This window comes from Gobius niger, assembly GCF_951799975.1.
Source record: "Gobius niger genome assembly, chromosome: 17".
NCBI classification, from domain to species: Eukaryota; Metazoa; Chordata; class Actinopteri; order Gobiiformes; family Gobiidae; genus Gobius; species Gobius niger.
This window is the reverse complement of record NC_136868.1, coordinates 10507929-10533205: the sequence shown is the minus strand read 5'-3', so window position 1 is coordinate 10533205 and position 25277 is coordinate 10507929. Positions and strand designations below refer to the sequence as shown.

At 40.0% G+C, this 25277-nt stretch overlaps 2 protein-coding genes across 3 annotated transcripts in view; one reads left to right on the top strand and one right to left on the bottom strand.

Moving 5' to 3' along the window:
- The window catches only part of cyfip1 (cytoplasmic FMR1 interacting protein 1), a 40313-nt gene extending 34383 nt beyond the window's left edge, over window positions 1-5930 (top strand). The window contains exons 27-31 of the mRNA XM_079574858.1: window positions 878-950; window positions 1048-1142; window positions 2531-2769; window positions 3385-3532; window positions 5356-5930. Of these exons, the coding sequence (XP_079430984.1) occupies window positions 878-950; window positions 1048-1142; window positions 2531-2769; window positions 3385-3532; window positions 5356-5520 (720 nt within the window). The 3' untranslated portion in view covers window positions 5521-5930. The remainder of the gene's footprint in view (window positions 1-877; window positions 951-1047; window positions 1143-2530; window positions 2770-3384; window positions 3533-5355) is intronic.
- A 1093-nt stretch (window positions 5931-7023) lies between these two features.
- On the bottom strand, window positions 7024-23924 carry LOC306976862 (magnesium transporter NIPA2-like). 2 transcript variants are annotated; one of them, XM_079574976.1, is made up of 9 exons: window positions 23745-23924; window positions 23585-23632; window positions 22026-22116; window positions 21782-21959; window positions 12587-12797; window positions 10031-10087; window positions 9785-9875; window positions 9341-9501; window positions 7024-8083 (listed from the first exon to the last, which is right to left on the bottom strand). In XM_079574976.1, exons 1-9 carry the CDS (start codon window positions 23872-23874, stop codon window positions 7440-7442), a joined length of 1611 nt encoding a protein of 536 aa, XP_079431102.1. In that variant the 5' UTR covers window positions 23875-23924; the 3' UTR covers window positions 7024-7439. The 2 variants fall into 2 exon arrangements, with proteins under 2 accessions (XP_079431102.1, XP_079431101.1); XM_079574975.1 differs by lacking the exons at window positions 21782-21959; window positions 22026-22116; window positions 23585-23632; window positions 23745-23924 and adding an exon at window positions 15160-15435 and having other exon boundaries at window positions 12587-12814.
- Window positions 23925-25277: the final 1353 nt, after the last annotated feature.

Genomic DNA, 25277 nt, shown 5'->3' with positions numbered 1-25277 from the left:
ACCGAGTGCATTTTCTCCAGTTCGGCTTTACCCAAATCTAAAAGTTCTTCAACTGGAAAGCTACAATGTAATGCCTCATTTGAAAGCTAAGATCATCAAAAGTGATCACGATTTTGTTTTTTTGTCGTGTTTTTGTCTCTTTTTTTGCGTTTCTGGTACGTTTTTGTTACTTTTTTGCTGTTATTTGTTGTTTGTTGATTGATTTTTTTTTTTTTTTGATTTTTTATCATGTTTTTGCCTCGTTTTTGTCACTTTTTTTGTTGCTTTTCCAGCACGTTTTTGTCACTCTTTTGCAGTCTTTTCATCCTCGTTTTCATGGCTATTTTTATGCTTTTTTTTAAGCTTTTAGATTTGGGTAAAGCCAAACTGGCGAAAATATGCTTGGTTCAGGTGGGGGTTAAGAGTTTAATAGTTTGGCTGTGAGGATTTGTTAAAGGAACAGGACACCGTTTTTCCATACTGAGATATGTTCTTACCTGAGCTTAGACGAGTTGATGCGTACCTGCCTGGTCTTCATGCGTTCCCCATGGAAGAGCTTTGTCGCTTCTAACTTCACCCCCACTAGCAACATCTTTGGTCTCTTTGCGTGACTGAGAGCACGCACAAAGACCAGACAGGTACACATCAACTCGTCTAAGCTCAGGTAAGAACATATCTTTAAGACCGAAGCCGAGGAATATATCTATGCAGTCGGGCCAAGATTTCCTAAGTAAGGTGAATAGGTTTAGAAGTATGTGATGAGCCTTGTGCCGCCTCTTTCTAGGAGATTTAGCCCACTCAGTCACATATGCAGTATTTTCGAGAGGAGACTGGGTGCGGAGCTTCCAGAAAAGCCCCATTGCTGTATTTTAATTGCCTTTCCTTGTGCTCTGTTCAGTCCCAGGAGGAAGTTTGCGATTTGCTTCACGCCGCGCCTTTCCAGAACATCCTCCCCAGAGTCCACGTCAAAGGTACCAACGAAACGCGCTGGTAATTTCTCAGTAAAAGATGATGTGCTGCTAATGTTTACTTCTTCTTTTTTTTTTTTGGTGACGTCCTGTTTTGCAGAAGGGGAACGTCTCGATGCAAAGATGAAGCGCTTGGAGGCGAAATACACCGCTCTGCACCTGGTCCCTCTCATCGAGCGACTCGGGACTCCACAGGTAAACGGCTGAATAATAAGCACAATACCAGCCCTGGGCAAACACTTTAGCATCTGAGTCACTGTTTGAATGTGAATTTAGCGCCATCTTGAGAGAAAGATGTCAGAAACAAACATTTGCTGTTGAAAGAAAATTCTTCCCAGGACAAGATCTGAGGGTGATGTTTTTAGGATTGGTTTTCGGGGTTCAAAAAAAGGGACTCCAATTGAACTTGAACTCTTAACCCCCGCCTGAACCGAGCACATTTTTTCCAGTTTGGCTTTACCTGAATCTAAAAGCTTCTTGAAAAAAAGCCTCAAAAATACGTAACAACAAAAATGAGATGAAAAAGTGACGAAAACGTAAGAAAAACAACACAAAAGAGTAAAAGGAAAGTGACAGAAATGCAACAAAAGGGCAAAAGAAAAAGAAACAAAAAGAGCTAAAAATGTGACGATAACTAATATAAAAGCAATGAAAAGAAAAAGTCTAAAAATTGATGACAACGCTGCAACATCGCGAGGAAAAGGATCAGTTTAGATGACTTTTGTAGGTCTTAGCTTTCAAATGAGGCGTTACTCTGACCTATAAGCTGTAACCTTTTAGATTTGGGTAAAGCCGAACTAGACAAACTTGGTTAAGGTGGGGGTTAAGAGGTTAAGCAGCACATGAGACACAGGCACATGTATCGCTTTGTGAACATGTCATTTCTTATTTGAAAGCTAAGAACCTCCAGAGTTCAATCACAGAGCTTCAACTAACGGTGGGCTGCGCTGGCACTGAAAATGACTTGACTGGGGACGGATGTTGATTGTGGAAATGTTCCTTTGTTTATTTCCAAACTATTTTTAGCTTTAGCCTTAAGAAACAAAAAATAAATCATAATTGTGAATAAATTAACATAAAAATAGTTGTCATCCATCCATCCATTTTCTTCCACTTGTCCGTTGCTGGGTCGTGGGTGCAGCTGTTGGAGCTGCCCAAATCACATTGCACCTGCCCCCTATGGCTCTTCCTGCAGGTGGTGGGTCCACAGAAGGACGGCCTCATGATTAACCGGGCCTGTTGGTCTCTCATAAGGGGCTTCTGAACCGCTCTTTGTCTGACCCGTCACCTAGGACCTGTTTGCCCTGGGAGACCCGACCAGGGGCACGAAGCCCCCGACAACAGAGCTCCCAGGATCATTCGGGCGCTCAAATCCCTACACCACATTAAGGTGGCGGTTCCAGGAGGGACAATAGTTATCAGTAAAACAAATACTTGATCTAAACATGTTTAAGTCATAGTGATGGACAAAGAGAAGTCAAGTTTAATAAATGATTTAGAAAAACTGTCCATCGATCGACTCGTTAGTGAATTATTAAGTGATTTGATGAGATGCTCATTTAAAGTCCTGTTTTCCTCTGTAGCAAATAGCCATCGCTCGTGAGGGGGACCTGCTGACCAAAGAGCGTCTGTGCTGCGGCCTCTCCATGTTCGAAGTGATCATGACCCGAGTGCGCGGTTTCCTTGACGACCCGATCTGGCGCGGCCCGTTGCCGAGTAACGGAGTGATGCACGTGGACGAGTGCGTGGAGTTTCACCGTCTGTGGAGCGCTATGCAGTTCGTCTACTGCATCCCTGTGGGCACCCACGAGTTCACCGTCGAGTAAGTGCTCCTCCAACATCACTAATGCTGTTTGTAGTGCAACTGTTCCAGCCACTAGAGGGCACTAGCACCATCAGACTGCCAAAGTGAAGACTCCACGTAAATAATAATGCCAATTAACCACTGAGAGGTCCTATATCATCGGTAATCAACTGTTGAAAACATACCTTTGATCGATTAATTTGCACATTTTTCTGTAATCCTGCTGTATAGTTTAGAACGCCAGCCCACACTCTAATGTAAATCACACAGAGCTTCTCTGGGCTTTAAGGTCGGCTTCAAAAGTGCCTGTAGTATGTGTCTGCATTTTGTAATATCATCAAACCTATGAATATATGTTTTAAGTTACACTACAAATAAATACCATGGATAAGAGGTGTAAAGAAGCTGTAAAAGCCTGAATAAAGCATAATACAGGCCTTTACATTTCAACTCATGTAAGATCTAATATGTATAGTTGGGCAGTAGTGAAGGATGGATCAAATGCAGAAGACAAATTACCTTGACCTTCTTTATCTTTACTTGGTGGATGCATAGCCTCTGATCAGCCTCAGTATTTACTCTTATCTCAATGATCAGCCTTAACCCCGTGTGTGTCCCTTGTCCCGTTGGCAGGCAGTGCTTTGGGGACGGGCTGCACTGGGCCGGCTGCATGATCATCGCTCTGTTGGGGCAGCAGCGACGCTTCGACGTCCTGGACTTCAGCTACCATCTCCTCAAGGTCCAGAAGCACGACGGGAAGGACGAGGTCATCAAGAGCGTGGTGAGAAAATCAATATCCATCATAGTGGGAATAAAGCTGATCCGTGCATCGCTAGTTAAGGTGAAACATCGATTTTTTTTTCATGCAGAGGTCAGTGTTGAGTTTTCTCCCTTGGCGTCTTTACTGTCAGAGTGAAAAAAAGACGACACTCGCCCTCTGTGATGCCTATTTTATGATGTTCTCTCCGGTAGCAAGACGGAGGTTACAGTTACAGCGTCCACTTTCCCACGCTTTTTCTGTAACAAATATTGACATTTGGTATCCACGTGCGAAAGGTGTAATCCAAATATGGTAATTTCCTTTCTGCTAAAGACCGGAGAAATATTCAGGCGCATGCAGAGATATTACAAAACTTTAGAGCCTGTTTACTCGTTTAAAATAATGTCATCTTTTCACTCTCTAGCAACAAAATCTCCACTTTCATATCTTGTACTCAACAGCATTTTAAAAGTGTATTTGTTTTTAAATATCTAACTCATTGAGATTTGAACTGCATAAAACAATGATTTTTTTTTCACTTATAAATATTAGCTGATTAGGGCTGAAACAACTAATCGATTAATCGACAACTAATCGATTACTGAAATAGTTGTCAACTATTCCAGTAATCGATTAATCGTTTTCTAGTAAACACAGACTAAAATTGAGCAAAAAAGACATGACAATTATGTATTTTGGATGAAAACCTACTTTGTTTTTAAAGTTAGGGCCTGCAGTGTTTTGTACATCGTAAATTTCATAAATATCTGTCTTTGTCTCGTCCAATCAAAGCAGAATTAGCACAAAGAGCCTCCTACAAACGTTTACTTTAAGTGTACTCCATCCACGTGTCCTCAAGCGGCGCCACTTTAGCTCTATGTGATAAAAAAATTGAAAAAAATACAATTTTCATGCACCTTTCACAGTCAAGCGATTAATCGATTAATCGTAAAAATAATCGGTCGATTAATCGATTCTCAAAATAATCGTTAGTTGCAGCCCTATAGCTGATTAAAAAACTACAAAGATACAAAATCGTTTGTGGAAAAAAGTCTTTGTATCTGATATTTCGATAGAATAAACCTGGTTCTTTCCATTAGTCAGATTTTGTCGCTGAAAATATTGGTAAATATAATATAACAATAAACTTTTTATGAGGAAAAAAAAGTGCCTTATTTTTCATAAAACGTAAAATGACTGAAATATTTTTTAAATTAAGTTTTTAATTGATATCACTGTTGTGTTTTGTTTTTGTTTTATTGAGACCTTCTTCACTTGCAGCCTCTCGCCTTAAAATGGTTTTGGTTGGTTTTGGTTTTCTTAATGGTGAAAAGTAAAGTAAAAAAGTACAAATTATAGGCACTTTTACTTTACTTAGTAAAAAGTATTCATCATAAAGTTTACCTTTTACTTCACTACATTTTAGAGCCTGCACCTGTACTTTCTAAGCCACTACATTTTTAAATTGGGTTAAAAGTAAAAGTATTTTACTTTCAAAGTGACCCCTCTATGATGAACTGGTTTAGTCCCAGTTTAGAGGTTTAGACCTGGTTTAGACCTAGTTTAATCCGCGGTTTAATTTAGTTCCTGTTTTGACCTAATTTAGTGGTTTACTCGTTTAGATCTGGTTTGATTCGAATGACTTAAATCATGCGCATTAAACTCTTTTTACTTATTTTACAATGCATACTTTTATACTTAAGTAAAAATGTTATCAGATACTTTTACTTTGGTCCTGTATCGGAACTTCTACTTATATGAAGAATATGGAGTACTTCTTCCACCACTGCTCTAAGCACATGCAGATTTGATCATCCGGGTGATACTTTTCTTTTTTTTTGTAGCCGCTCAAGAAAATGGTCGACAGGATTCGCAAATTCCAGGTGCTCAACGACGAGATCTTCGCCATTTTGAACAAGTACCTAAAGTCGGGGGACGGGGAGAACATGCCCGTGGAGCATGTGCGGTGCTTCCAGCCTCCCATCCACCAGTCCCTCGCCAGCAGCTGAACAACTGCTCTACTACTGCAATACTACGGACCAGCAATACTTCAAAACACATTACCAAAGTACCACAGGATATTCCTTTGTCAGTTATTTCAGGTTGCAGTTGCAGGACCAGTCAAATTTAAGTCAAAAAGTTGGGCCACTTTTTATCATTGTATTGAAATTTTGTATTCACTCGTGCCTTATCATAAATTAATACTTTTCTTTTTTATTTGGTAAACTATTTTATACTTGGAGATCTGGAAGAATTTGGGGGGAATTCACCTTAGTAGATAAATATTTAAGGGTTGCTGTGGTTTACTATAATGGGTGCAAAAGTATTTTAAGAAAAGGGTAAAGTCGATTTTGTATTTTGCATGCTAAACATTTTATGGTAACTGAGAACTTTATACTCTTCGAGAAGCATTTATTTACTGTGCCTTGTGTTGCAAATGTTTTAAATCATTTAAATTCAATAAATATGTAACAAATATGGTGGTTTGTCTCCATTTGTCCCTTGAACACTAGTACAAAACAAAGTTATTTAAGTTTCACAACAGTAAGTTTAATTGTGGTGGCTTACTGCAATCAGCCGTAACATTATGACTCTGAACCAAACCGTTCATCTAACCCGGCATCTCGCTCAAAAAGTTCTGTAGAAATTAAAGTTACAATAGAAAATACTGACCTGCAGATTGACCACACTTTAACAGCATGTTCGAAGTGCTACAATAGTATTTTGATGAGTCAACAGTATTCTGGTTCGGTCCCAGGCTGAGGAAACCTTTCTATGGTTTAATTGATCACCAGAGAGCAGTAACCATGGTGACAGACACACTGCATAACCACATAACTGCGAGGAGATTTGCTTTTAGATGCTCACCTCCAGGAAAAAACAATAGGTTGCGCTCACATTAGAAACTGGTAACTATGACAATGATGAATTTTCGATTTATGGTTAATGTCTAATGAAAGGCATTAGTATTGATCAAAGAACATCTTCTCAGCACATATGAAATGAGGTCAAATTGCTGCCACATAAAAGGTGTGCCGAGTTTATTCTAAACTTTTGAATATATTTCAAACATATAGAGAAGCGTGTATGACTGGCCAGGCTAGTATCAATCCTCAGAATGATGTGCTTGATAAGCCATGAGATGAATGTGGCAGGTTTGTAAATTTAAATGATATAACATTTTATTGTAAATACTGTATTGTTGTTCTTTGCAATGAAACAGGGCGCTCATGAAAGAGTCTTGTACTCTCATTGGGCCTTCCCTGTATAAATAAAGATAAAAAAAAATAAAAAAAAAATCAGAAAACATTTTTAGATTTTCTGTTTGGAGATTTCTTTCCAACACTCTCCCAGATGTATCAGCCCCTGATCCAACTGAAACAATCTAATATGTCGTGAACTGATCCATAAAGCTCTGTCCCGTTTCTATGTTTTTTTAATAAATGACAGGAGCTACAGTAAGCAAACGCTTGTTAATGACTCTTAAATTATTACAGTACACCAGTTCACGTGCTGTGTTTGAGTCAGTTCATTGTAATTAATTCTAAACACGCAAAAACAAAGTCCAGGCTTTTAATTTGAGTAAACAGTGCTTCAGACAGAGCAACTCTTGATGCCTAATGATTTGACCACACAGGTCATAATGTTGTGGCTGATCGGTGCTAGTCATGTCAGCAAGGCTGATTCTGTATTAAAAATCATATACAAACTAAATCAGTGCATTGATATGCTTTACTCAAAACAAACATTAATTTCTTTAAAAAATATTTACATGGCTACAGAGGAATCAAAGTGTGTTCAGTTAAGGCAAATTAAAACGTACAATACAATTCACTGTTCTATCCAAACCACTGCCATTTCCAGGTGATTGTCCTGTTGAACGTAGGTTCCTAACTGGTGCAGCAAGTAGTCACCAAAATAAAGCATCTTAGGAGGAAATAATCACTCCATTTCTTCTCGAGACGCTGTCAAAAGGCAAACCCACTTCCCGATCCATGTCCTCTGTAGAATCGTTGTGCAGGAGTTCGTAGCTGCTGTGAGACACCATACCGTTGGCGGTCGACAGCCGGTCGTCCTTCCTCATGGAGCCGGCTACAGTGGACCAGCTCACGTTGACGTCTTTGAACGCGTGCAGCAGGAAAATCCCCACGATAATCGTCAGGAAGCCGCTCAGGGTCCCGATGACGTCGTCCGTGCCCATGTGCTCCCACTCCTTGAACAAAATGGCCGAGCAGGTGAGCACTGAAGTGGTGAAGAACACGTAATAGATCGGCGTCACTATGGAGGTGTTGAAAATGTCCAGCGCCTTGTTCAAATAGTTAATCTGAGTGCTGACGCAGGTGATGAGCGAGATGAGCAGGAGCCAGGCCAGGGGGATTTTGGCCACGTTCGTCCCGGCGATGGCCTCCTTGATGGCGATGCCGAGCCCCTTGACGCAGGAGACGGACAGGGCGCCGATCACGGAGCAGATGGTGATGTAGACCAGGATGTTGGTCTGACCGTGACGAGGGCCCACCACGAAAATGAACACAAGCGCCACGATGATGACCAGAGTCGCGAAGAACAAAAACCCTGTGGGACAGAAAAGAGGGTCAGGTCGACTGCATCACATCAAAGGTACATTAAAAAAAGAAAAAAAAAAAAAAATGGTTGTATTAATTGTCACACTGCATCACATTTTCAGTTAGTTTAATAGACCCTTTAATTGTTTGTAAACATTCTGGTCCTACCTGGAGGCGGAAAGCTCGATTTCTATCTATTTCCATTGTAGCTGTTGCTATAGTTACATTAAACAAATGTCTAACTGTTGTTGGAAAAATCAGATAAACCTTATTTTATCATCTCAAATGTCATTCCTCTTGTTCTTACGCCTTAAGCCACAACAGGACCACATTTTTTAGTTGTAGTTTTACACTTATAATCGCTAGTTTTAGTTTAATCTTATTTCTCTTGATCACTTGCTGCTTCCAGATGATGTCACCGATGAGGTCAGCAGTTAAAGGGTCTATTCACCTTCTTCCGCCCCGCCCACTTTTTCCTCTTTTTGCCTTGTCTCTGCACCTCGTTGTCCAGACACTTCCGGTCGAGCGCGAAGCCCATTCATTTAAACGGAAAACGAGGGAAAATATTCTCCGCTCAAATCTGATGTTTAGTCGATTGATTTGTGTAAAATGGCCGATGTTCACTTGCACCAACAAACACTGCACCGTTTCTCAGCGCGGCCGAAAAACTTAATTTTTTCCGTGTAGTAACTGATTTTATGTGGACTTCTCCAGTCCCATGTTAACTGATAAAGGGACGGGCACAATTCATGGCGGCGCCCACGCGAACTTCCGGAATAAGGTGGATAGTAAACCAAAGGAGATTTTAAAATGTATAATGTGTATTCTGATGCTAATGTGGGTTTGATGCATTTATCACAGTTGTTTAATCCATTTTTAATTGTTTTTTGTGTAAATATGTTCATTGTCTGCTTAGAACAAATTAGATTTTTTATTTTAATTTTAAAAAGGGACTATACAGAGTTTAAAAATGTCAAAATTATTCATTTTCCTCTCCCTACATGTTCCAGCCATGTCCTAATGTGTAGAATGATCTCAGACCTGTTACTTCGCGTCCAATGCAGTTACACGTATGACCTGAGGTGGCAGTAGTGAGTATAAAATTGCCAACTTGCATCTAGCCCCTTTAAAAGAGTAACTCAAGGCCAAACCAACTCCAAACTGCCAATGTGGGCGGAGTTTATGTTGCTCTTTTAGTTCTTACTACCATGATATTAAATCGATCCAGCTCTCTGAAACAAAGTGTATGTTATTAGTCGTTCCAAACCTGGGTCGACCAGTTTGTGGCTCATCTCCTCCAGACTGTTGATCTCCTCCTCCTTCGGCGCGTGGATGACCATGGTGGTGGAGCCCAGGATGCTGAGCAGGCAGCCCAGCTTCCCGTGCAGGTTCAACCGCTCCGTCAGGAAGTGCGACGACAGCACCGCGCTACAGAGAAACAATTCAGGCTCTGTCACTCTCACCAAGGAAACAAACAGGTCAATCAATGGTGTATTGTGTGCAGAGATGAGTAGGAAGGAGTTACATGACTTAGGAATATTTGTTGTTACATAAAAGTTTCACACTTTGTTATGTAATATTTGTTACATTACAATCTCTACACGTGGTGAAAATTATGATAAAGTTGAGTTTGAACTGATTTCACTTATTCTACCAAAACAAATGGGTCTACTTTACTCCTCCCCTCTGCTGTACATGGATATGTGTATACCTGACGAGCACGCTGAGGGCCCCCAGCGGAGTGACCAAAGTCGCAGGGGCAAACGCATAAGCAGCAAAATTGGCTCCCTCCCCTAAGCCCACTGTGGATGTAAAAGCAAACGGTACAGATTACACATCGACATCCTGTCTGTAGAGAATGGTGAAACACTTACAGAAACACTGTGGTGGAGCACACGCCCAGTGATTTGCAAGTAAAAACAAAACAGAGACGTCCATTGAATTAAACAGGACTTACTTGAGAGAAGTCCGGCCCACCAAAGCCATTCTTTCAGATAGGCATGGCCGCCCTGACCTGGAAAACATTTACTTTTATTTAGTCATTGTGAAATTAGGAAAGTCGTGGTAATTACACAGAATATTGGGATTCACTGGGGAAATGTAGGAATTTCACACAAGCAAATTAACTTTATTGTCCTTTGCATTTGACTCGACCTTCAATACGTCATGAGGAAACCAGATCGTCCCGGGACATTTCTGCACACCCTGCGTGAGGTGTCAGTTCCGAGCTGGAGGATCAGCCTATTGTGTTTAGGGTTGATGAGAGAATGCCACCCAAAATGAACATCCGCACTGGGAATGGATTTTTTTGCTGAGAGGCGACTTGGCAACAGCACAAACCACTCAGCCGCGGTGCTGCCAAACTACTCTATGGGCCGTATGCTTTAGCTTGAATCTTTGATGGCTTAGGAGGTGCAGCGGCCGCCCTGCAACCTAAAAGTCGTCAGTTCAAATCTCTCTGTTCTCATTTAAAGCAGTACTAAGTAACTCTTCCCCCTAGAGGCCATAAGCGCAACTGCAGGTGTAGTAGCAAGTTACGATTTTTTAACTTATTGTCTTGGAGAGTAAATACTACGCTGACAGGAAAGGCGAAGGGAGAGAGGGTTATTATGCATTCAATTATACAATAGAAATATTTTTTTTCACTCAAACTTGGCTGTAAACACTGTTTAAAGTGACGTTAGCCCGCAGTTAGCTTTGCCCGTTAGCATGTTAGCTTCTGCTTCGTGATTCCATTAGTGTGTATTGCTTTCCCCGGTCCGGTGGCAGTCAAGTTGCAAATATGGTTTTCTGTCCAGAGACACCAGAGGGAGATGAAAGACCCTCCAATCATCCCATAAACACTTGCATTACCCCCACAGGGACTACGGAAAGGATTTATTAAAAGGTAAACACGTTACTTAGTACTGCTTTAATATTACGAGCGTGTCTTTGAGCACCCTCTACGTGTTAGTGAAGTTGCTAGACGGCTAAATGTGCTTCACTGCACAGTATGACAGAGATAGCGCAAACATTGCCTATTTGTTAAATGTAAATTTACATTTTCCCCTCAGCTATTCTAGAAGAATTGCCTTTGTGCTGGGAGTAATGTTGATCTAACGAAACCAAATAATTTCCTGCAACATTGCAACTGTTGTGATGAAGATATTTTCCAATAAAATAACTTTTAAGACCTTATTTATTGACCTCCTTTATTAAGACCATGGGAACTTCCGTAGTTACATGTCAAAGGAAGTTAATGATTAGTAGAAGTCTATGTAAACCCACAGCATTGTACATGACAAGGACAAACAGTCACCTGAGCAATGGAGGAAAACCAGGTGAGCCTGAAAAGTGGAGAGGTTTTGCTGGGCGTGCTGCTGCTGACGATTTCACTACCGACTCCAGAGCTGCAGTTTCGCGTTGCACAATAACCAACAAGGAGTGCTGCTGCTCCCACTGCCTATTTTAGGACGTCCATTTAAGCCCAAAATTATTCATGCCCTGCCCCAGGACAAAAACAGACTCACACAGAGCTTAAGTGGCCGGGGGAAAAGGGAACATTTGACATGGCCAACGATCTGAACCACCTAAGTGTTGATTTGTGCAGGGAAGTAAAGAGTAATGGCAGAGAAGATCAGTCACACTGCGGGACATTCCGGGTTTTCACACAGCTATGACAAAAAAACAATGGGGAAACAAGCGTGCCAGCGATACCAAACGTCCTCCTAATGCTCAGCTGCACAGATGAGGGTATTTTTTCAATGGTTATAAAAACAAAACATTCAAAAGATGACCTTACCTACTAACCCTCATGTTTAGATCATACCATAGAGATGATATCAACCAGCAAAGAAGTCAATACAGAGAAGCAAGCCCACTCACAGTGAAGATCGAGATATTTTTCACCAACAGAAAACACCCGTACTGAAATAAATAATTGTATTTTATTGAATACATGAGGTAAAATGAAGCTAAGACTCTTTCCACCATCTAACTGGACTCGCACAGTGTTTTCCCCCCCTAGATATTCAGTCGCTTTACAGACAATGTGGTGCATTATGTCACTCCTTAGCCACACTCAGCGATGGAAACATGGCCATCATTCTGCACCCACAACCTCTCCCTCTGACCAACCCCATCACAGCCGTGCATTTGTACAGACACGACAGCAGTAGTATGAAGGCAAATGTATCTGCCCTTCTGTTATTCCTTTTGAAACAAGCAGCAGTAGCACACAAGGCCTGAAAAGCTACCCGTGGTTTAAAAGAATAACAATAGTATAGTACCTGGCAATAATGGAGGTATAGGCTTTTCCTTCTTCACTAAAAAAAACTAACCATGTATTCACTTTGCCTTAAATATATAACTAATCCTACTACAATCATCATTATAAAGTAAAGTAAAATGACGCGTGTTCTGTTTTATGTGTAATGACCATATACTCACCATGTTATTATACCTTAATCCACCACATCATTCCCACCTGAACACCACCTTGACATTATTGCACAGTGAACAGATTGCACGTTACCTGCTCGCATGGACCCCTTCCTCGCCAGCCGCAGCAGCCCTTTCTTCTTGAGGATGAAGCTGCCTCCGATGAAGATACTGGAGCTGATGGCCAGTCCCAGGCCGATGTAGAAATCATACTTCCCCCTGTCCTGCCCCATGCTGAGAGTGCTGTTGGAGTCTGTCACATTTACAGAGAGGCAGAGGGGCTGCAGCGGACCATAGGTACAGTTCTGACTGGTCCAGACACCTACAAAAGAACAACTGAAGAATTAGAGGCATATTGTACCACTGCACCTCTATGTACATACTGTGTTTTACTTTTTCAGTCATGCGTGTCTGTATTTCGAGAGCCAATGACTTATTTTATTGTTAATGTGTTCCCTCTTCTTTAATTGTTTTTTTTTGGCTGTCTGTGACCAATACAGTTTGATTCAAATTGAGATATTTGAAGTTGTACTGTAGTATATTTAAAGACTTGTAAAACTCGTCATGTAAGTCTTGCACTCTCACTCGTGATTTTAATCTGCGGAGAAAAAACAAGGAGTGCTGTCAACTGATTAATCACACTAGTGAAATTTTAATGGAATTATGGTATTTATTATTTATACAAGTCCTACATAAAACACTAGATTATTTGCTAAACTAATACATATTTCATAAATCTACGTGAAAAGCCCAACTGCTGACAATGTGTAATTTGTAATGCAGGTTCTCTGTCTTTATGGTGTGTATATGAAAATATATGACGCATTAAAAATTGATTCATAAGAAATGAGTCGCATCATCGTTTGATTCATCGTGCGTAGGGCTGAAACAACTAATCGATTAATCGTCTTCTGGTTCACACAGACTCAAATCGAGCAAAGATTACATGAAAATGTTGTATTTTTGATGAAAACCTACTTTGTTCTCATAGTGTTAGGGTCTGTAGTGTTTTGTACATTGTAAATTTCATGAATATCTGTCTGTGTCTCATCCAGTCAGAAGCAGAATTAGCACCAAGAGCCTCCAACAAACATTTACTTTAAGTTTACGCCATCAACATGTCCTCAAGCAGCGGCACTTTAGTGTTATGTTTAAAAAAAAAATATTGAAAGCACCATTCACAGCCTAGCGATTTATCGATTAATCATAAAAAGAGTCGACAGATTAATCGATTACAAAATAATCTTCAAGTGTTAACTTTGACAGCCCTCAAGAAAGAGAACAATTCAAGAAAAGTTTGGATGCTTCAACAAAACTGCTGTCTCACATTTGGCAAGAAATAATTGTGGAACTCAAGACCTAAAGCGAAATACTGTGTTTGGCATTTTGTCTAATACCCTGAATGTGTCCAGTTTTACGCTTAATCGCATAGTAACAAAAAATAATAACCGTAGCTTTTAAACCAGAAACCAAGTTCAACTTTAAAGGAATGGTTCACCGTTTTTCCATACTGAGATACGTTCTTACCTGAGCTTAGACGAGTTGATGCGTACCCGTCTTGTCTTTGTGTGTGCCCTCAGTCACGCAAAACGACCAAAGATGTTGTTCCTACAGCTCCAAACGGGGTGAAGTTTGAAGCCACCAAGCTCTTCCACGGGCACAAAGACCAGACAGGTATGTATCAACTCGTCGAAGCTCAGGTAAGAACAAATCCCAGGATGGAAGAACGGTGAACTCAAGAAAGGTTTGGACGCTTCTTCAAAACTCTCACATTTGGCAAGAAATAATTGTGGAACTCAAGACCTAAAGCTAAATACTTGTCTCATTCATGGCATTTTGTCCAATACCCTGAATGTGTGTCCAGTTTTACACATAATCAGATGGCAAAAAATATATATATTAACGTTTAAAAGTCAGAAACCAAATTCAGCTTTAAATAATACACAACATTGATCAAAATAACAAACAGACCAGCCCAATGTGCGGACAGATTTCACCTAAGACAGCAATACATCACATTTCTCTACTGTCCCCACAAAACACCAACATTTACCTTTAACGTTAAATGTTAACGAATATAATAGATATGACGTTACCATCTCCACAGTCGACTCTGCAAACCGGTGTCAGGGAGAAATTCATACCCGTAATGGCTCAATATTGTGCACATTTGATATGAAAGATGTGTCCATGCCCGTGCAAACACACAGCCTCACACCGAGCCCAAAGAAAACCAGAGTGTTGTGTTAGGCATAGCTTCAGAAACTTGCCTCTTCACAGTCATTCTGCGTGACTGTATGTAAATGCCTTTTATTCCTAGCCTTAGGAATCCAGGAAGTAGTCAACATTAGCCCTGAAGGTAATGTTAGTTAACCTTGTGGCTAGCAGGTAAGTGCGGCTTTATGACGAGCTTTACATAGCAAAAACAGAAATTATGTCATGTGTTCAGTCTTTTATATTTGTCCGTGTGTCGTTTTTGGATTGTAGAAGGATCAACGGTTGTATTTAACGACGTTTTAATTGCTAAAATACACAACAGTAAGGCATTCAAATCAGGACACAGGTTGATGTGACGTTAGCAACATTAGCTCCGCACGTTAGTTAGCTAGTTAGTTAGCATTAAACAACAATTACAATTTAATACACGCAGGAAGATCAAATAAGTACCTGGCCAGACGTGTCCACGCGGAAAAAGTAATATGAGCAAGCCTTTAGCCTGCTGACTCAAAAAGGGATGGCATTTACATAGCTAGGCTTGAAATCTCCGGGCTCCACATTGGGTTAGTAGCAGCGCGCGACGACACTTGACGACTGCCGCACCGTGAGGCTGCTGCGCTTTCTTCCGCTTTATGTGCCACTCTGCCTGGGCTCGCTGGACCGTGCTCCCCCGGAGGCTGAAGTCCACCAAACACCACCGTCTCGCTCATCTCACTTCCTGGTCGGCGTTGCACACACACACACAAGCAGAAATTTATGAGCAATCTAATTTATTCATTGCGTTTTAGATTACCCTGGAAGCGGGCGCGTGTCAAAGGTGCGCGGGCCGGTGTGGACATTGCAAAGTTGCACCAACAGAGAAACAAACAGTATACAAAAATAGTTCATGTTAGAGTATTCCTGTTACTGTGTGCGGCACTTGACTTGAAGGAGGGGGCAGCAACACCCAGAATGAAGAATGGTTTAATTCATCTGATTTTCTATGGGTCCAATTGAGAAGAAAAAATGTCAACAATGCTGCCTTTGTCATTAGAAAAATATGTCTGAATGTTCCTATGGGATTTATTAATAAATCATGACCTCATTCCAGGCACAAAAAGGTTGTTCGGGGCCTAGTGCTGGGGATGTCAGATGCCCCAATATTAAAATCTAAAGTAGGGCTGCAACCAGTGTTAATTTTGACAACATATTTTATTTTAGTTTTAGTCTTTTGACTAAAATGTAATGTAATTTTAGTCGAGATTTAGTTGAAAAAATCTTTTCAATTTTAGTCTAGTTTTAGTCGACTAAGATTAAGACTAATTTATAATCATATTTAATTTTGTTTCTCTGCTTCATGGAGCTGCTCCACATGAACAAAGCTCAGAGCTGATCCTTTGGTAGAGAATTTACATGATCTGAGACTCTTTCAGACGGTCAATAGAAGTTTGGATGATTTCTCTCCTTTTCATTTTTATTTAGTCTTATTTTAGTCGACTAAAATATCTGGACATTTTAGTCATAGTTTTAGTCTCATGAAAAACTTTTAATTTAGTTTTAGTCCAATTTTAGTCGTCAAAAATATCACTTTGACTAAAATGACGAAATTAACACTGGTTGCAACTAACGATTATTTTGGTAATCGATTAATCTACCGATTTATTACGATTCATCGATTAGTTGCTTGGCTGTGAAAGGTGCATGAAATTGTATTTAAAAAAATAAATAAAAAATGTACCCCTTAAAGCTGAAGTGACACTGCATGAGGACATGTTGATAGAGTAAACTTAAAGTGATAGTCTGTAAGTTTAAATGTTTTACAAATGTAATAGATCGTGTTTATTTGACTGACTGGGTCTGACATTTGACACAACGTAAGTAATAATATATATATTTTTTTTTCTAGAGTCCTTCCCTTTGCTGATTTCAGCAGCTAATCAGAATCTCCGGGATACCACGTTGACCAATGAGACGAGCTTTTCCTTTGAACCAGCCTGTCAGGACCAATCAGGGACAGGAAGAAAGAGCTTGATCATTTACTTTTGAAAATTTTGTTCCTGCTCTCCTCATTTTGCAAACTAAGAGTATTTTTTTCTTTCTGGTCCAAGAGGGGAGGGATTTGATTGTTTACTTTCAAATCTCCCCTAACTTTGCAAACTTACACACTGTTTTTGTTTGTTGGAGGCTCTTAGTGCTAATTCTGCTTTCTGATTGGAAGAGACACAGACAGATACAAAATTGTCATGTCATTTTTCCCTCTATTTGAGTCTGTGTGTACTAGAAAACGATTCATTGATTCATGATTACTAAAATAGTTGTAAACTATTTCAATAATCAATTAGTTGTTTAAGCCCTAATCTAAAGTAATAAATGTAAGGTCTTCGTAATAAATGAGGAATATAGTGCAGTGTTGATCGTGTGAATTATTCTTTGTGGTATTTCTGCTAACATTTCAGGTCAGTGTATTGGTCTAATGGTTTGTATCCTTTTTGAGAGCTTCCGCTGCAGTTTCCTTTTTAACTTTGTCAATGTGGTTTATATCTTGCAGTCAGTAGTTCAGGTGTAACTTGCTGGAGATTCGTGACATAAACAATAATGTATGTAACAAAAAGTAAATAAACACCCCAGACAAACTTGTTTCAACACAGCAGTTTTGGCATTTTCCTCAGAGAACAATCTCAGTAATGAATGACAACATAATATACAGTTAAACATCACCAACCGTATTTCCATTAGACAAATGAGACTCTTGATAGTCCTTAATAATTAACAACACCATGAATAAGTTAACGTGTTGGTGAAATGATACTTAGACCACTTGAGGTTATTTTAAGGTACTTTTAGTCAGGTACAAATCTATAAAACAGTGTAAAAGGCACTTTGTTGTTGAGCTCTTTGAACAAGTGAACACACATGCTAATATGTGACTGCAGGTCCCTGGGTCATATTTGACTTACGTAAATATTATGTAAACAAGGAGACAGGATCAGGTTTCATCGTCTATATGTTAAACTGAGCCAGTGCGCGACATAAGCTAAAGCAGCTTCTTCATAGTTTATCCACTTTTGTGAATATGCCCTGGATTTTGTTTGTCAGAGGTAAATAATTAGCAATGATTAACCCTAGAACACTATTGCCGGGTGGTTTTCATTTATGTGATTTTCATTATGATGGTTTATCTGAATGTCTGGGTAGCTTCAGCATTGTCTTTGACATCCTTGATGGCCTGGGTGTTTTCCTAATCCAAAAAACACTTTTTCCTACAGACACATGTTAGAGGGATTTTCACCCAGTTGATAGAAGGTAGGGTAGGGTTAGTGTATTTAATCAGGTAATTTCCCCCCCTCTTAACCCTTGTGGGTCATTTTGACCCGAAAGCCACTGAAGTTTTTTGTAAATAGAAGCAGAAAAAAATATGAATGTATGGTTGTTTTAAGGCTCTTTTTTGGAGTGTACATTTTTTGACATTAGGGTCTTCAAAGAGTGCAAAATTAAGGGCCACACATTCAAGGCTGCCACATATATTTTTCCGACTTCAACTACAGCTTTACAACCTGTCGTAGAGTCGGTGTCTCTGGCCTCCCAGCAAGTGAGTAACACATATTTATTTTAGTCAGCTGGCCATTTACACCCATTCAAAATATAACATATTTTATTTCTCTCTCCTGCGGCTGTTTGTGCCAAAGACACTGAGCTTCACCAGAGAAGTCTCACATATCTCAGGAATGGGTCGACCAAAAACCAAGTTTCCATCTTCATTATTTTATTTTTTAGGATTTTTTTGTTCCCAAATTCCAAATTTTCCAGTAGTTTTGGAGCATTTTTACATGGTCCTCTCATGATGCTTTTCTCTCATTTTATTAGACATGACACAGTTTAATATATAATAATACAATTGTATTGTTTTGTAAACATACAAAACAATACAATGTCTATGTGAAACTGACCAAATACTTTTTTTCCCCACTGTAAAAGAACACGACTCAAATGTGTCATGTATTGTCATGTTCTGATAGATTTCGATGACTCGGGTGTATTATCTCGGGTAAAAATCACCCGGCGTTAGTGATGGTGTTATGGATTTGAGCGATAATGTTCTAGGGTTAAAAAAAGGTTAAAAAAATAAAAGAAAATCAGTCATTTCCTCTCTCAAGTTATGACTATGGAATGGATTACATTGAAGTAAAAACATAAGTAAAATAGATGACGTTTTTGCAAAGCTTAGGTCAAGCAAAAGGTTAGTTACAGAATGATTTAAATGAACTGAGAAGCAAAAGTCTTCACACAACTCACATAAATAACCTACAAAGGAAATGTGGTGGGCGCTAAACGTGTAAAAACTAAAATACCTTTCCCTGACACACGCCTGAATGCACTGCTTGGCCCTAAAGTTCAAGTATGTGAGGAATGCAGTTTGGCACAAAAAGCACCGTGCTTGTGAATATTTTAGTCCGCTTTCTTTTTGTGCGGTTTCGGCTTCCAGGTGAGCTCAGCCTCCTGTGATATACGCAGCAAAACCACTCCAACGCACACAGTCGCAAAGCCACAAACCAGGGCTAAACTGTCACTTATCGTCAAGGCCGTCCACTCCTTAAACAGAATAGCAGATGCAAGAATCACGGAGGATGTAAAGGCTACGTAATATATAGCTTCGAACATGTTGGAGCTGAACGCCTCCAAAGCCTTGTTGATATAGAAAAACTGGGTAAGGATACTGACAGCAAGGGTGGACAACAATAATAGAAAAAGAGTAAACGCTCTCCCGCCGAAAGAGCCTGGGCTGAACGCTTCTTGTGCAACTAAGCCCAGTCCTTTGCTGCAGGGAACGGTGAAGCTGCCAAACAGAGAGCAGATGGAAACGTAGACCAGGATGCTGGAGGAGCCATGGACCGGGGCAATCCGGAATATCAGGACCAGCAGGACCAGGGCAACCAGTGAGGCATAGAGGATGAAGACTGTGGGAGGAAAGGAAAGAGAAGATAAGATAAGCCTTTATTGATCTCACAATGGAGAAATTCACTTGTCTTCAGCTCTCAGAAACATGGTGTGCAAATAGGCAAGCTAGTAAATCTTATATACAATGACTACTGTTATGGAAATCTGAACCATTTGTTGTTTATTCCTCTCATCATGTCACATATGCTTTATAGATATTTGACCATTACATACAGTGACCTATATTCAGTGAGCATTACCTCATTTACTAGAGTTCAGGTGCATGCTTGTGTACGAGTTGGTGCGATAAGGCGGAGGATTTCTGTCCCCATTCACTCGTGCTCTCACATCCAGCTTATCTCTCACTCATGGTCATTGGCAGTTGTTTACTTGTCCATGGCGCCTTATGTATCTCAACGCTGTAAGACTCCTTTGACCATTACGTCATTGGCACTTGCTTGGCCGGGGTCAGGACATCTTACAGGGTGTTTGTGTCCTTGCAGTGGCGACGTTTGTCTTATACATTTCGTCAGTGTCTCTGAATGTCTTAGGTCAATCTGAACTGTTACACCATTGGGGCATTCCATAATCGTATGATCATTGTGCTGTCGGTGTGTGTAAATACTGTGAGCTGTGAACTGTTCTTCAGAGCATCTTGTATCCAGGTACTTGGTGTGTCTCCATATGCATATGTTAAATAAACCTGCACGCTTGATTCAGGACAACTTCTCTCCGGTTTTTATTTAATATGGTCTCAATATTTACCATAGCACTACCAAGAACTTTATGGGGACAAAAAGTATAGACAGTAAGAAATAAAATAAACAAGGACGTTGTTTGTACAGTGCCTTTCATAGACATTGTCACAAAGCGTTTTGACAATTTGACATTCACTCCAAACTTGGGTTGTAGCCATAGCTGCCCTGGGGAAGACTCTCTGAAGGCCATGGGTCCCTCCTACCGCCACCAATCATTCTCTCATTCACACCCCCTAATGTACATGGATTTAGTGCTGGGGAAACCTATGGAGACACGGAACATGCAAACTCCACAGTAAGGCCACGTCCAAACCCAGGACCTTAGCTGTGGAGCACGAGCACTAACCGCTGTGCCACCGTTCCTCAAAGATAACTTTTTTTTCAAATAGACATTGTTGTAAGCAAGGATGGGCAACACTTGCTCGAATTGTGATCTGCCCATGTGACGATTGCCGTCATCCAATTGCTCTGTCTCTTCATACTCTGTGTGAGTGTATTAAACCAATCACAGTGAACGCTCACAAGAAGCTATTAGCTTTAGCTACTCCTTCAAAGGCAATACAAAGCCACTGTGCGTGCATGAATTGTGACTAAAAGGCGTCTTTGTGTGTCCAGAGTGCTATAAACCAATACATTATTATTATTATTATGATGATTAAAATGATACAATGGTCCAGGTAAGGGGTAGCTTCTCACTGTGTGAAGCACGAGCGAGAACCAGCACCGGCTCCAAAACAAACTGAGGGTGCATTCCAGTTTCAAAAGGATGCAAATAGTTTCTCGCCTTTAAAATACATTGGGATGCCATTAAAACTGAGGGTGCAAACTGTTAGAGGATAACATTAAATCGCTATTTATTATACTGAGTCAAGCTGTAAAGTCGCACTATCTCTGTCATAGCCTTGACTGTGGTGCTCAGGTGCCGCTCTCAGAGTATTCAACCCTTTTCTGTGGAAGCAGAGACAGACTTGAATGGTGGGACAAGCGCAATGTCTGGAGTTCATGTCTCCGGGTCCCGCACCGATGGTAAATAAGCTTCTCCTGTATAAGACATCCAGACTGCTGCCTGTTTTTCATCCATCCTCTCGAACACCATTGTTAATTCTCTAACACAAACATTTCAAAATGAGGTTGCAATGCACCCTTTTGCACCCCCGTAGATCCGGGCCTGGCGAGCATTAACCACTGCGCTACCGTAATTACTCAAATGTAAACTACGGAAATATTGCTCAGTTGATGGAGATGCTCATTCAGTTACTCACAGTCACAGTCACAGTGCAACTACTTGAGCTACAAATGTCATGTTACTAACAACAAAATAGTAAGTACTTTCACAACCACTGCCACAGGATGACAAATTCTGCCTATAAGTGGCAAAGAGATAGTCAATTTTGCACTACTTCTTGTTGACTTTCACCTGGGTCTGATAGCCTCTCCTCCAGCTCGAGTCTCGAAGTCACAGTTTCTGTTTTAGGGGTGTGAATGATCAGCATCACAGCTCCACAGCAACACAGCGCACAACCGAGCTTCCCCAAAAGATTCAAATGCTCTTTCAAAACAGAGGAAGCCAACACTGACCTGCAAACACAACATATATTAAAAGCTGATAAAGTGCATTATGTTCTGTATTAATATTGAACCTACCCGAACAATACTCCCAGTGCGCCCAGCGGTGTAACAATAACTGCGGGCGCAAAATTGTAAGCCAGGAAGTTCCCGATCTGACCAACAATTGCTGTAAGACAACAATAAAGTTATCAAAATGATCAGTGCCACACACACAGACACAACATGGGACAATATGAAGTGTGGCTGCATTAGAAGGACAGTGGTTGGGGATTGTATGAATGCATGAGCTGAAATATGCCGAGCTTAAGAGATGCACTGAAAGAGGAAGGGGAAAATAAAAAGTGAGGATGCAGATAGTCAAATGAGGACAGATGATTTGCAGTTGCTGAAAGAGGATATAGGTAACAGACACCACACGCTGAACAAAAGCCTACGCAAGATTGAAACAGTTTAAAGTTGCACAGTATGAGAAAAATATATAGCAATATTCGATAACTGTATGGAAATAATATTTGTTTCTAAATAAAACAATAAAATTAAGACCAAAACCAGGTGAAAATGAGACCAAAACAGGAAAATCGCTAAACTTTTACTCTATTTTAGGTAACCATGCATTTTGTCGATAGATTGTGCAGCCCTACCATACACAGAAATATGTTTGTGTAATACAGTGGTCACCAACCCTGTGCCCGCGGACGCCCTGTGCTCTTTAGGTCATCCCCAGCAGCCCTTAAGACTTTTATATATAATATAACAGTTGAATTTCTTGCACCGTAATGTTAAAAATAGAGTTAATTGTAATTCTTGATGCTCAGTATTTGCTTAAAAGTATAAATTTGTCATGTCTATTATCAAACAGTTTAACTTAAAGTCTTCGGTATAATATTTTTTGAATAACTGGCAGCTCTTGAACAACTTAATGCTCTAAGTCAGGGGTGCCCAAACTTTTTGTCTCCCAGGGCCAAAATGAAAAAGTGCCTAAAGGTCGCGGGCCAAACACGGCGATGTCAGCGTGAGACACATACAACTGCAAATAATAATAGTTACTTTATTTTCGTTTTTGGTATACATTTGCATTTAATTCTATCTATGCAAATAGTTTGCTACAAAGCCAAGTTTTAGTAGAACAAAATCAATTATTGTAGCAATATAGTGCAACAACACCACCTGTACCTGCACTACCTACAGTGACTTTACCTCATTCATTTCTTTAAGTCAAAGAAAATGTCATATTAGACCAAGTTGAAAGTGTCAGTTCAGCATAAATTCTTTTATAAGTCATAGATGTCAATGCCCTTTGCAATAAAATTTGGAAAAAGTTGGGAAGTTGATGCTGCGACGCTCTATGACTGACAAATACCAAGACACCAGAAAAGTGTTTCCTTAACTTTGCGAAAGGAGTGAAACAGCGCCCCCAATTTGACGCTAGTGGCCAAAAAGTGTACTGCATCTATATTTGCCATTGAGAATGAATGGGAGAGAGTTAGTATTAACCAGATGCTGCGCAAAAGCAGGTCACTCTCTGGCGGGCCCCACTTTGGGCACCCCTGCTCTAAGTTGACCTCGGCTCTAAAAAGGTTGGTGACCACTGGTGTAATACCACTTTTATCCCGTAGATGTCATCGTTTACTCACTGGCTATCGTGCCGCTCCACCACACCGCATCCTGTAGGTACGAGACTCCTGTGGGCACCGGGGCACACAGATCAATCACCCATTAGAAAATTGTCACATCTCGTGAATATGATTTGATCCGCGTGGATGTTTTTTTTTTTAACTTTTGTGTATGGCCTACCTTTTTCACGAGCGCGCAAAATCCCCTTTTTCTGGAGAACAAAAGTCGACCCATTGATAAAACTTGAAACTATTGCTATTATTATTCCCACCACCGGCATCGACACGCTGTTCAAATCCGAGTCTCGCATTGTTGGTTTGTTTTTTACACAAATACGCTAAAAGACCACAGTCTGATATTGGACTGAATGGGGAAGTGCCCAAGTGCGCATGCGTGACGAAACTCCAGCCCATAGACCAGGGGTTCTCAACCTTCTGGAGCTGCGACCCCCATTTCAACAATTATTGGGTTTCGGGACCCCTGCCCATATGTATGTATCTTATTTAATCCCACAGTTGGGTCACACCATGGGAAACAGGAACATTAGCCTATATAATTCTTTAACCTCTTAACTCCCGCCTGAACCGAGAGGATCTTTTTCCTCACGTCATCAGATTGTTTTTCCATAATTTTTTTTTGTTGGGTATTCAACTCATTTTTGTAATTTTTTTGTAATTTTTTGTCAGATTTTTGTAATTTTTTTTGTCAATTTTTTATCACATTTTTGTCATTTTTTTGTCACATTTTGTCATTTTTTGGTAATTTTTTGGTAATTTTTTGGTAATTTTTTAATCAAATATTTTTAATTTTTTCGCAATTTTTTTGTCAATTTTTTGTGACATTTTTGCCACTTTTTCATCAATTTTTCATCACTTTTTTGTCAGTGCTTTCTCACTTTTTTTGTCACATTGTTTTCGTCTCAGTTTTGTTGCTATTTTCACAGCTTTTTTCCAGAAGCTTTTGGACTGAGGTAAAGCCAAACTGGAGAAAATGTGCTCGGTTCAGGTGGGAGTTAAGGGGTTAAAAAAAGAAGGAAAACAACAAATGGCTAAATAAAATAAATCCGATTTAGAACAAATAATGACACGCTGGTAAAATACCACATACATTCTACAATAAAGTAATAACAATAAACACATATACCTTTTATCTACATGATCCGGCAACCCCCTGATATTTTCTCGCGACCCCCCAGGTTGAGAACCCCTGCATTAAGAAGACAACATTTTCATGTCACTTTTGAATGATGTACATAGCCTAAATAAAATGACATAGAGCCCTTAGAGTTCACTCTGGAGGTGGTAATGGTGCCTCTGATATACGCAATTTGGCGTGAAACAAGCAGAAAAAATATGTAATTATGGATTAATTATTTAATTATTATTTAAGTAAAGGTTTCAACGTGATCTGTAAATTGATTAATTTATCCAATTGATTTACAGCATCTCACACAAATGTAAGTAAAATATTACTTGGCAACTGTAAGATGTTACTTTATGGAGCTACACTGTAAGTAGAATTGTTTGAATTGTAATTTCAAAATTGTTTGTTCAAAATGTGGCCCCTGAAAGACACTAGGGCCTTTCCATGATTTATTGTTGACTGAACTTCACATTGTTCCCAGCTTTTACTTATGGTTTATTATTTTATTATGAATGAATGAATTAATGCATAAATAAATAAATCAGATAACCCGCCTCCTCAGTTGTCAGA

Excerpts from the sequence above, each read along its gene's own strand:
- LOC306976862 (XM_079574976.1), bottom strand. The coding sequence starts at position 23,874 with ATGCGAGACTCGGATTTGAACAGCGTGTCGATGCCGGTGGTGGGAATA. Across the intron at positions 12,798-21,781 it reads CAGGTGAAAGTCAACAAGAA|AACTGTACCTATGGTCCGCT; the intron begins GTAGTGCAAAAT and ends TGGACCAGTCAG. Across the intron at positions 10,088-12,586 it reads GAAGGGGTCCATGCGAGCAG|GTCAGGGCGGCCATGCCTAT; the intron begins GTAACGTGCAAT and ends AATGTTTTCCAG.